We start from the raw sequence: 12,471 nt of genomic DNA, 5'->3' as shown, positions 1-12,471 counted from the left end.
AAGTTGGATCGGTGTCTGGTAGAGTTCCCGAGTAGCTCAGTTGGTAGAGCGTTGGTACATTTAACCAAAGGTCCCGGGTTCGATACCTGGCCCCAGAACAATTTTTCCCTCGAAATTATTCAAATGAACTTTACAGGGAGTTATACCTGAAAGCTTGATTTGCGGAAAAAATTATGTGCATTGAACAAGTAATAGTAAGGAAGTATTATAAACAGTAGAACATTGGAACAATAAACTAAACAAATAATATAATATGGTAATGTAGATGAGAAAGTAGAAAAATTAGTGAATATTAGCCAGAGAGAAAAGGGTTTAAGATAAACAGAAAATTAGGGATAATAGTAATGGAAGATGACAATGATAATAGAGACAGATGAATAGAATGTTTGTAAACAAGAGTAAGGTAGATAGTGCAGCATAATATTCGGGAATGGGACTGAGCAAGATAAAGAAGTGAAGAGTTGGAAATACTGTACAGCATATCAGAAAGGGTGGAGGAAGAAAATAGACTGAAACAGAGTTGAACTTTAGGTAATGGAAGATATGGGGAGATATAGATGAGAGGAAAAATATTTTAGGATATATGATCGAATGTAATCAAGTGTAGTGGTGAACTGTATACAAAAATGTGAGGAAAACCACCACCTCTAAGTCGTATGATGATAATATAACTTGTTATACTGAGCATGACTGTCTAGCATCACATATATCGCATGGAAATTTATAACTCTGAACACTGCACCATCTGCAAGGACCAGAGCACTCAAATGAATGGAGAACATCTACTTCAATGCCGAAAACTGGATCCTACTCTCCAGAAGACGAAGAACCTCAAAACTGTACTGGAATGCCAGAAGACTCATGGATTGGTTCCTTATGTCCCGCCAACATAGACAACAACAATACATTGCCTGTACTTGCTTTTATAGAATTCGGATGAATAATAATAACTCGGTTATCAGCCAAGCACAAAAAAATTAAATAAATTACAAAGACAAAATGTTCCGATATTCACAAATAAGGTTCCATGTCACACATGTCTGCACTCATAGACGTCCACACATACCATGTGAGTCAAGGACAAGCACTTCTGTGTTCGGAAAAAACTGACAGCTAATGGATCAGCTCAAACTGTTAGTGAACATCCAAATATACGATTCCTATTACATTACTCACGCCTGCACGTGACTCAAGAAAGCTGTGTTTCTTACATAACATATTATTTTAAATTTGAGTGGAGTTATTTGGAGCACAAAGAAAATTTCCTGCATTAAACAGCGGCATCTTTCGATGGACAGTAGCAAGTGTTAAATCTATAACAGAATGCTACAGTGCTATTTAAAATTAATGAAGAGGAAAGCTGTAATTAATCATGAGATAATTAATACATACAAATATTGTAGGCTTCACTGCGAGCAACTTCGTTCTGGGGAAAATGAGCATTCATTTCATCGCCATCAAAATCAGCGTTGTAAGCTTTGCAGTTTGCATAGTGCAACCGTATAGTTTTCTCTCCTTTCAGGATTCGTGCAGTATGGGCCATGATGCTGGGTCTATGTAGAGTAGGCTGCCTGTTTAGAAGTAACACGTCTCCATTGCATAGATGTCTGCGAACCTACAGAAAAACAATGTAATAGATTATATAGTTCAAACAAATGCTATAGAACACACAAAAGTATTTTAGATTCAAACACCTCATGTGATTATTAAACACATTATTATCAGGAAATGGGATTAAGATCAATGTTAAAAATAGCCTATATTATACAGAGAATTCGCCTACGGGTGGGCCAGGAAAGCGGCATGTACTGATACACTGCTTTGTGCGCGCAGTTGTTGAGACACGCTCGACAATCAAGGACATCAAGGTCGACTAGTTATCAGTTGTGAGCCAGATGTTGCAGTATTTAACACGTACAGTGCAGTTCCTTGACACAGTTGCTTAAATATTCAGCATGTGTGTAAATTTGTTAACAATGCAAAACGCAAAATTCACGCTTGAACAAAGAGTTTTTATGTATGATGCATATGTGAAAACAGAGTCATGTAGAGAGGTGCGTAGGCAATTTGAAGTGAAATATCCGGGTGCTCCAATTCAGGGTAGAGAAACTGTTAGACGTCTTGTTAACAAATTAAGGACAACAGGGTCGATAAATGCTACAATTCCTAATCGAAAACAAAGAGTACTGACGGGAGAAAAAATTGATGATATCAGTGCATAATTTACACACTCTCCTAATAAATCTCTAAGAAGTGTTTCACAGGAAGTTAGTGTTTCAAAAACATCAGTCTTTACTGCTGCTAAACTTTTAAAATTAAAACCCTACAGAGTATAGTAGAAGAAAGCGGAAGCTTAAGGATAGACGATTCCCGCAAGCGACGCCGCAGGCAGGCCGCTTTCTTGGCCCCACCCATAGGCGAATGCTCTGTATATTACCAATCTGTTTCAATTTTTGTATTTGGAACATACCTACTTAATTTTATTCCCTGAACTCCTTCAAACATTACGAAACACTTCACAGAACGAGAAAATGAAATATTCTGAAAAAACAAATTCATATTGTTTGTTTTTATTTTCGTGAAATAAGTCATAAAATCAGTAATTAGAAATTTATAAAGTAAACGAGTCTCATTGTAAGCCAAAACATACTTAAAAATTCAATTTACTTTGGTACAAACCAGTAATTACAACAATTAAAATTATTATTAGGTAAAAAGGTAAAGGTATGTCAGTCATGAAGTTACTTGGGGCGTGTCGAGATGCTTTCATGACCTTGGTACTGGAATGAGGTGGTGTGATCAGAATCATGCTCCAACCGCCTTCACTTTTGGAAAAAATCTTGTACTCAATTTGATAGAAGGGTGAATGAACCTCAGGACTGTTCTGCAAGTTCTGGCAACGAGAAAAATCTCGCCACCACTTGGAATTGGACCTAGAACTTTCCAGTCCATAGTCAGTTGCAAAAGTATTATTAAGATCTATTAAATAAAGGACCAAATGTATACAATTAAGAAAGTTTTCATAACCTGACACAGTAAAACTTCATTTATGCATTTTTATGGGGTCTGGAGAAAGAAAAAACGTATGTGAGGAAAACATATAATTAAAATGACATTCAATAACATATGAAGTAACATTTAAAGATTTTATGGGAAAAACAAGTTAAGTCAATTCAGTAAAATTTCCAAAAAGAAATTTAGAACTTCACAATTAAGCCATCTTAGTCCAAAAAAAGAATCTTATTCAGACGCTTGTAATGCCCCATTCTGATTATTGCGATTCCTTGCTAACTAATGTAAGTTCACTCTTAGCTGAGAGACTACAACGTGTTCATGTGTGCATACGATTCATCTGCAATACTCGTAAATTTGACCATATAACACCTTCCCTCCAGTTACTTTCATGGGTGCGTCTGAAGGAACGAAGAACAATACATTCACTGTCTCTTCTGTTTAGAATCATGCATACTTCTACTCCGAATTATCTGTTATCACGCTTTCAATTTCTTACAACTCTTCGAAACCGACATCAAGCACTTCTTTCTATCCCTCATCATAGAACGTCTTTATACTCATCTTCCTATACTGTAGAAATACCTCGTCTCTGGAATTCGATACCTAATGACGTCAGGGACTGCCGGACTTTATCACAATTCAAAATTAAATTGGAAAATTTTGTCTTAGTTAATGTTTTTTAGGTATTGCTAGAAGTATTGATTTGTGTTTTTTTTCTTTTTCTTTTTTAATCTAGATTAAAATTGCAAGTTTCTTGTGTATGTTAGTTAATTAGTTAGGATACAATTAATTATGATACTTAATCACTCATTTAAAGTTTGTGTGACTGCAACCTGTGTATATTTTTGTGTGGCTTTACTTTGTTTATAGTGTTTTTTTCTCTCTCTATTTCTTGTGTAGCTTTACTTTGTATATAGTGTATTTTTTTTCTGTTTATTTCTATTATTGTATTTGCATTCCTGGTGTTGTGGAAGAGAAGGCCTGATAGCCTTAACTACACCAGAATAAGTAAATAAGTAAGTAAGTAAATAAATCAATCAATCTTTGAGTCTATAATATGGTCCTCAAATTTACAACACGATTCTCGAATAATATAAATTTATTTGTAGGAAATCTTAGCTGCTCAGAGCCACAACTGGCTGATACATTCCACTCCAATCCAGGCAATTTTACAACACTGACTTACCTCGTTCTTCCAGTGTGATCTCCATTTAATAACATGTGATTATTTTACAAACACATCAATTATTTTGGACTGCTAGCTCCTAAAGAACAAACCATATCCTCAAATTTTGATAATTGTTCCATAATTTGTTCAATTACATCATGGTGCTTACAAAATATTTCACTGTTTCCAAAGCAGTAACGTAGGTGCACAAGACTGGGGGAGGAAAGCATGGGCAGTTTCGAATTTCTGCATCTTAACAATGAACACACACTGTAATTTTATGGCAAACCTAATTTCGAGCAAAATTCATTTAGAATGTTTAAATGATGTTCATTATCTCCTGAAGTTTAAAATGCGATTAAGTTGTATAAAGATTCGTTCCAACAACAGTCAGTAACCATCCGTAACTATTGGAAGCATGTGCAGTACAGAAAACACATTCCAACACACTCCAAACCAATTCTGAACAGGAAACATGTACTTCAGTTGAACGTTCCAACAAACTTTTGACACGGATCTGGAGCGATCAGAAGCAGTTGGTGCACTGAGGCATGTACTGTCTTGGACATGTGCATATGCTCACTAACGTCTCCTGGACACTGAAGATAGACAAGATCGACTGTTTATATCTTTCGCATCACAACTTAAAGGTTAAGATGGAAAATGAACTGCAAACAAATAATAAAAATTAAAGACTTAATTTAAATTTTCACCAAAAAGAAAGAGAATGAAAATTATTTGGGTAATGAAATAGCTAATTACATTTTCAACATGCAACTTTGATTTAAAATATAATAAATAAAGTACACAAATGAATAATTGAGAAAATAAAAACTATTTTTTCTTTTAGATGAAAGAGTCTCCCAGTACAACATCGAATTTGCGGAATTCTTATCTTCCATACTTTTTGTTATCTTTGTATATAAAATTATCGAAATTTTATTTTTTGCAATTTGAATTAGCTGCAACACGACAATAATTAACCAGCCCATTCTCAGGCAAAAGTTACAGAATCTCTGGTTTTAGTATGTGATGATCTGAAAAAGTGTTTCAACATCATTCAGTTCTATTTCAATCCCGTAGTAGGTACCCAATCAGCACACGTGCATAAGGTGATACAAGGTTCGTACATGAATTGATACATAAACTACTTGTTCGAACGAACTTTAAGTGTAAAAATTGTATAAAAGAAATGTGTAACCAAAATAAACTAACGTGAAAAGTATAGGAATTTTGCTGGGACTTGAGGAAAAAAAAACATTTGAGTGTGAAAAGTATAAAAAAGTTTTCCTGTACAATTTAGTGTTTATAAATTGGATTTAATGAATTTCGTGCAACCACAAGTGACATTTCTAAAGTGTGAGAAGAGGTAAATTTGCTCCAGAACACTATACACACCACTTTCAACCTCTGGGAGTTGTGAGTTGAATCACTCGGTGTCAAGAGGCGTTTTGCAACACTTTCTCGCTGGTTAGAGTTGAAAGCAGACAATCTTATCACAGAACCATCTTCATTTTGGACCATCACAGCTCTGAAAAGGAGAATCATGTAAGGCACTCTTTCATAATTACACTGAGTTAATTATATGTATTTCAATTTGCTTCACAACAGATTTTCCATGAACTCATTACTTTATTAAGAAAAAGGAAATGAAAGTAAGTGAACTCAAGAATCTCCAAAAAGAAATATTATTTCAATGGATACCTAGCCACTGTGGTAAGTTGATAAAACTGCACAACATGCAATGCATTTGTAGCCAAGACCTTTGCAAACAGTACCTTTATCCAGTATCTTTACTTCAATCCACTTTCATTTTATAAATGTATGTTAAAGGTAAAGGTATCCCAGTAACGTGCCATGAAGGCACTTGGGGGGCATGGAGGTAGAGCCCCATGCTTTCCATGACCTCGGCACTAGAATGAGGTGGTGTGGTCGGCACCACACTCTGACCGCCTTTTACCCCCGGTACTAAATTTTATGGGAGGCTGAGTGAACCTTGGGGCCATTCTGAAAGTTTGGCAACGAGAAAAAATCCTGTCACCACCTGGGATCGAACCCCGGACCTTTCAGTTCGTAGCCAGCTGCTCTACCAACTGAGCTACCCGGCCGCCATACAGTAAATGTATGAAACAATAATAAAATTGGTTCTCTTCTAACAAAGACAAAATTTTGAAAGCCATACAAAAGAAACAAAATTAGCTGTGACATGTTACTTATCTTACCCTGGATGCTTATTTGGCCCATTCAGCACCATGTTCTGTAACTCTGCAACATTCCATCCTGTTACAGGCACAGGATATGTCAAACATTTGGCAAATTCCTCGGGGAAACCAATTTCATCAATGTTTAAACATGGATCTGGCGTTATAACAGAGCGAGCTGCATAATTTACTCGCTTCCCCCTCATATGCATACGAATAATACCTTCTTTTTTCTCAATAATCTGTATAAAAAAAGAAACAACATATCTGTATAACACTTTATTTTGAATTGACGTGTTAGAAAAAAACACACGCACACCTGCCCACACACAAAAATTGAAGTTTCTCTCTTGATTTCGCCACCTCATAGTCAACAGTTTTTTGAATGTCCCATAAATGCTAACTGTCTAAGCCCGACTAACAGACACAATAAGCACTTCTGACACTTTCATAAAGTCATCATTCACATAGCAAATTCATCCATGAAAATTGTCATCATCAATGGAGATATTAGCAGCAGCAACAGGAGTAGTAGCATTTTACTTAACGATACTTCCAATTCCAGTGGCTATTCAGCATTAAAGTTCAACTGAGAGAGAAATAGCCTATAAATTTTGCCCGAACCCTGTATTAGGGAAAGAATTTTCCTGTGTGTTGTACGTAAATCTATGACATAGTCCGTTCCCTCTAGGAGGAAGCTGCACTAAGGATTTTATTGCCTTTTAAAATCCATTGCCCTTGGCTGGATTAGAACCTACGAATCTTGGATCCAACTACTATTATGGTAACCGCAAAACCACCAAGGACGACGAAATTGATGTTTTATTTATCTGGATCAAAGACATTGTAGTTATATATCTAGACACACAATTGCTGGTGTCATACACAAATTTGAAACCTCTCACGCAGGTTTGTGCGACGTCATGTTTTGGGGGCAGAAGCACTTTGTCAAGCATCAACATATGGAGATTCACGTGTTCATTTGTGTTGTTTACTTTCAATAGAGTGTTGATTTGTGTTGTCTACTTTTAATAGTGCATTAAAGTTAAAGTTAATTGGAAGTTTAGTCTTTAGCATTGATGGAGTGCATTAATAGTCGTTTCTCATAATAAAATTAGTGTATTTTAAAAATGCGTAATATCTTTGAAGCGTGAATGTGTTCCTACAAATTAGAGATACATGTTGCTAACATGTAGATGTATAGATATGTTATTGTTTAATTATAGACCTACGTCTCTAAGTACTGAATTTAATTGGGTGACTAGTACCATTCTTTATGGTGAATTCGTCTACGTTTAATTGTAGGTACACGTACAAGAAAGGAACTGGAAGCACTTCATCAACACATAAAGATTCATGTGTTCATTTGTGTTGTTTACTATTAATAGTGTGTTAATTTGTGTTAGTCTACTTTCAATAGTGTATTAAAGTTTAGTTTTTCAGTCAGTGATGGAGTACATTAATAGTCGTTTCTAACAATTAGTGTATTTTAAAAGCGTGTAATATCTTCGAAGCGTGAATGTGTTCCTACAAGTTAGAGATACGCGTTGCTAATGTGTAGGTTTGTTATTATTTAATAAGTACTATGCCTAAGTAGTAAATTTAATTGAGTGGTTGGTGCCATTCACCATGGTGAATTCGTGTGCAGTGTTTAATTGTACATACACATTCAAGATAGGATCTGGAATTTCTCTGCAGAAGTAAGTACAATACTATAATTACCGTACAACTTCTTTCTTGCTTGCTTGCTTAGTCTAGTTAGAGATGTACCGAAATAATATCTGTAGACGAAGACGAATATCTAACACAAAAAAGTGTTGTTCTCCAATATTAGGTTTTCAAAATACCGCTAATAAACTTGTTTAAACTTATAACTTAATGCTATTAATCACAGGTTCCCATTAAATAAGATAGATTTTCTGGCTAAGTGGCCAACGCAATTAAACAGGATAAATTCGTGCCAACTCGGAACCACAAATTGTGTTCTGCCCATTTTGAAGTCTTGTTTCTGGATATCATTACGAAATCAAGTTTTGAAAGATGACGTAGTTCCATCTCTGTTTAACTTCCCAAGCCATCTACAAAAGGTAAACTGCTGAACACTGTTATATTAATAGCTTATGTACATTTCTAATCAATAATTTAATAACTTTGCTTTATAATATGAATAAATGATTTTCGCTTTTTATAAATTCTTAATAGACTTAGTATAATATTATTCAAGTAGATTGAAAAAGCATCTCGGAGAGTTCTGAAAAGAAAAATGAAAGCAACAGTTCCACATGAAACAAATAAATTGATCCCAACAGTAATTCTTTTAAACATATGATGATGTATATTCAGAGCACAATTATAGCATTATCGAGTCCTAGAAAACATATTAAATCACTTGAAAATATGTTAGAAAAGAAGAATGAACAGTTACGAGCATTGAAAAAGAAAAATATTAACTGCAAGAGAAAATGTGACAGGCAAAGTGAAGTGATATCCACCCTTAAAACCTTTATCAAAGATCTAAAGAAAAAGAATCTAATTAATGACCATACAGAACAATTTCTCTGAAGTAATGTTTGATTTAATCAACAGATCTGGGGCAAAAAATGGAGAACATTCAGATACTTTAAAAAAATTTGTATTAACACTTAATTTCTATTCACCAGCTGCAAACGAATATGTTAGACAGCTTAAATAGGGCTCTACCCTATGTTAACACACTAAGAAATTGGAGGAACACAATAGATGGAGATCCTGGACTTACACCTGAAGCCTTCTTAGCTTTAGAAGATCAAGTAGCACTTTCATCTCACCCTCTTTATGTAGCACTTAATTTTGACGAGATGTCTACTCGAAAATGCATTGAATGGAATGGAAGTGCATTTACAGGCTATGTTGATTTAGGCAATGGTGTATGTCTAAGTGAAATGATAGAGGCAAAAGAGGTTTTTGTAATAATGGTAGTGGGAAGGAACTAATGCATCCTGGAAAATTCCTGTGGGCTATTTTTTAATTAAAGGTCTAACAGCAGCTTTGACAGCCAATTTAGTAAGTCGCATGCAAAATATCAAACTAACTGTTGTTTCAGCGACCTGTGATGATATTGTTATGGGAAACAAGTTAGGTTGCAATTTCAATGCAGAAGACCTAGACACTTCTTTCGACATAGGTGGCTACGGTATACAACTGGTGTTAGATGCATGTCATATGATTAAATTAATGAGGAATTTGTTTGGCGACATGAAAGTTTTAAAAGTTCTAAATGACAATGTTATTGAGTGGAAGTTTATAGACAAATTAGAACAAATAGAAACAAATGAAACCCTTACTATTGCAAATAAACTTTCAAAAACCAAAAAATGAAAGGGAAATTAGCAGTACAAGAGCTGAGTGCATCTGTTGGAAATGCTCTGCTATTCCTATGTTCAGACTTAAAACTAAAGAATTTGAGGGGACAAGCAACAGTAGAATTCTGTTTGTTCTCTGACAAGCTATTTGATGCCCTTAATTCAAAAAATCCTTTGGCAAAGGGATATAAGAGTGTACTGTCTGCAAGGCAAATATGTTAATTTTTGACGAAAATGATATTTTACGATATGTTATGCATCCTGATGATATCTTTATTGTGACAGAAGATGGTATGCATATATCTATTATTTTTCTTTCTAACTCTTTGTTATGAAACACGATTACAATGATTTCATGCAGTTGTTCAAACTTTAAATGCTCGCTGCTGAAGAACTGCAAGAAATGATACCTGCATCACATTTTGCCTTACATCACATTTTGCCTTTGAGGCACAGAATTATTAATTAATTGACAAGAACTGTTATGACTCCAGTTCATTGCTGTTGCTGGCATGTGTCATTTCATATTGTAAGTTGTTGTCATTTAGATTTTTCAGTTATTTTATTTTAATTGAAATCATATTTGTAATCCTTTCCTTGTAAGCCTCTTTTGCATGACACATTTCATTTTCTTTTGTTGTGGGGTGCTTTTATCATATGTTTAATTGCTTTATTTTAGATAGCACGGCTTATTGTTGATGTTAGTATTGTAAATTTAGTCATTTATTGTAGTTCTCCATTGACTAATAGAGTCTTTTAAGTATAAATACAAATAATTGACTTCGGTGATAGAGTGCTCACTGGACTGTGCACTGATTGCATGTCACTGAGGACCATAGAGCTTTAGGCAGGAAAATTCTTTTAAGTGCGACTTGACTTCCATCAAAGGAAAAATAAATAAATTTGTTGTAAAAGTACGGAATGAAATGTATGTGAGCTCAGCAGTTGGGTTGCCTTCTTGCACCCCAATAGTGTGTTGTCAATTGTTGATAGCTGCTTCCTTCTGTCTTCTTCATGGCTGGATATTGGAAGGGATATTCTTTATCCATTGTATGGTACTGATTGGTTCTTTACATCGATGCAGTCAGATGAATAGATGGATAGCCTTTGTAAATGTTTTGCAGGATAGATATGCTTGTGATCTTTGGAAGTCTGGGTGGAAACTTGTTGGTATGGTGCCCTCCCACTGTTTTTCCACACTGTTGACATTTAGATGTTGCCTGATTTCTTATTTTATATAATTCTTATCAATTTGAAAGATACGTACGAAAGTTTAGCATCTGATAACTGACAGATTTCTGTTCCTTTTTAGCCTGTTCATTTCCATTGATCCCATAATGTGAAGGTGTCACCTTCCAGTGGGTTTTATTTCTCATATTAAGAGTCCCAGTGCTTCATTTCTGTCTAGTTGATAATGTGCTGATATGCAGTTAACAAAATCCCACAGTTGTACAGTGAGATGGATTTAATAAATGTTTTGTAGATTATATTGTGTGTACTTCTGGAGCTACCCCACTTGATGCTCGCTAATCTTTTAAGCATTGTGGGTCTTATCTTTGCCTTGTCAGTGATAACTTTAACATGCTGCTTGCAGCCAAGTTCCCTATCAGAATGGATATTTCATACTTATTACATTGTAGCCAATTTTTAATGTGATCTCAGGTGGCTTGTTACAACACAGTGTTAACCCGTCAGTAGTCGTGCGGAACACCCAGGCAGATATTACGGAGCTCGTAACTATAGGCCTATATTCTGTAAGCCTGTACTTCTGAAACTTTCAGTACCTTTATTGGAATTGGTAAGGCAACAATAACCGTGAACATTTTTGAAATCGGAATTCGCATACTCGAGATAATAACAGTTTAAGTGGGTGGGGTGGTGAAGGGTTAGAGTCTGGTAGTTGAAGGACTGTATTTACTTTTTTATTTAGATTGTTAAGGTGATTATATGGTGATGAAGTCTGCTCTCTGTATGTATGGGATTTCTCTGCTAGAGAATTGGAATCCTGTCTACTTCAAATTGTTTGTTGTGTTCTCAAGAAGAAGAAATGGATATGAACCATTTAACACACTGTTCAACAAAATGGTAGCCTAATTACTGGGACGCAAATCTATTTAAATGAAGAGCATTAGATACGTACCAACAACAGAATTATTTCAAATTTAATAACAAGATTTACTCACAACAAAAAGACCTAGCCTTGGGAGACCCTCTATCAGGCTTACTGGCAGATATATTCTTAGAGAATCTTGAAAAAAAATACATATTAGTTCTCTATCCAATAAATTCAATATTTCTACCTACGTCTGATATGTAGATGACACCCTTATAATATATGAAAATAACACGCACTTTATACCGAATTCATTACCAATGAATATAATAAATTACATCTGAACATAAAATTCACACATGACGCTGGTAAAGATGACACGCTAAACTTCTTGGATTTAAAAATTACATTGACTCCTCCTCATATAACGTTTGATATATACAGAAAACCCACATCAACAACCCATTCAATAACAAGACTGCAAGTCTATAAAACTGAATATGTGGGTGTGAGCATAATAAAAGCAAACTTGTTGTAATGTTTTACCTGTTTTAAACCAGGAGGAATTTTCAATCTATTTGCTGCCTTATCCATGTCATTATCCATAAGATTATTCACGTCAATTTGCAAGACATCCCAAGCAAAATGCAGCTTCTCTTCCAAGGTGGTGCCACGGAGATCTTCCACTACACT

General features: G+C 35.1%; 1 protein-coding gene across 2 annotated transcripts in view; it reads right to left on the bottom strand.

Moving 5' to 3' along the window:
• LOC138715531 (DNA-directed RNA polymerase I subunit RPA1-like) overlaps nucleotides 1-12,471 on the bottom strand; it is a 53,613-nt gene that overhangs the window by 26,815 nt on the left and 14,327 nt on the right. The window contains exons 3-6 of one of the 2 annotated variants that reach the window (XM_069848573.1): nucleotides 12,325-12,471; nucleotides 6,406-6,626; nucleotides 5,582-5,714; nucleotides 1,411-1,615 (exon numbers count right to left, since the gene is read on the bottom strand). In XM_069848573.1, the coding sequence (XP_069704674.1) occupies nucleotides 1,411-1,615; nucleotides 5,582-5,714; nucleotides 6,406-6,626; nucleotides 12,325-12,471 (706 nt within the window). Of the gene's footprint in view, nucleotides 1-1,392; nucleotides 1,616-5,581; nucleotides 5,715-6,405; nucleotides 6,627-12,324 lie in introns of both variants that reach the window. The other variant, XM_069848572.1, reaches the window with a different exon arrangement.

The sequence above is a fragment of the Periplaneta americana genome, chromosome 15 (assembly GCF_040183065.1).
Source record: "Periplaneta americana isolate PAMFEO1 chromosome 15, P.americana_PAMFEO1_priV1, whole genome shotgun sequence".
Lineage (NCBI taxonomy): Eukaryota > Metazoa > Arthropoda > Insecta > Blattodea > Blattidae > Periplaneta > Periplaneta americana.
This window is presented reverse-complemented; position numbering and strand designations above follow the sequence as displayed.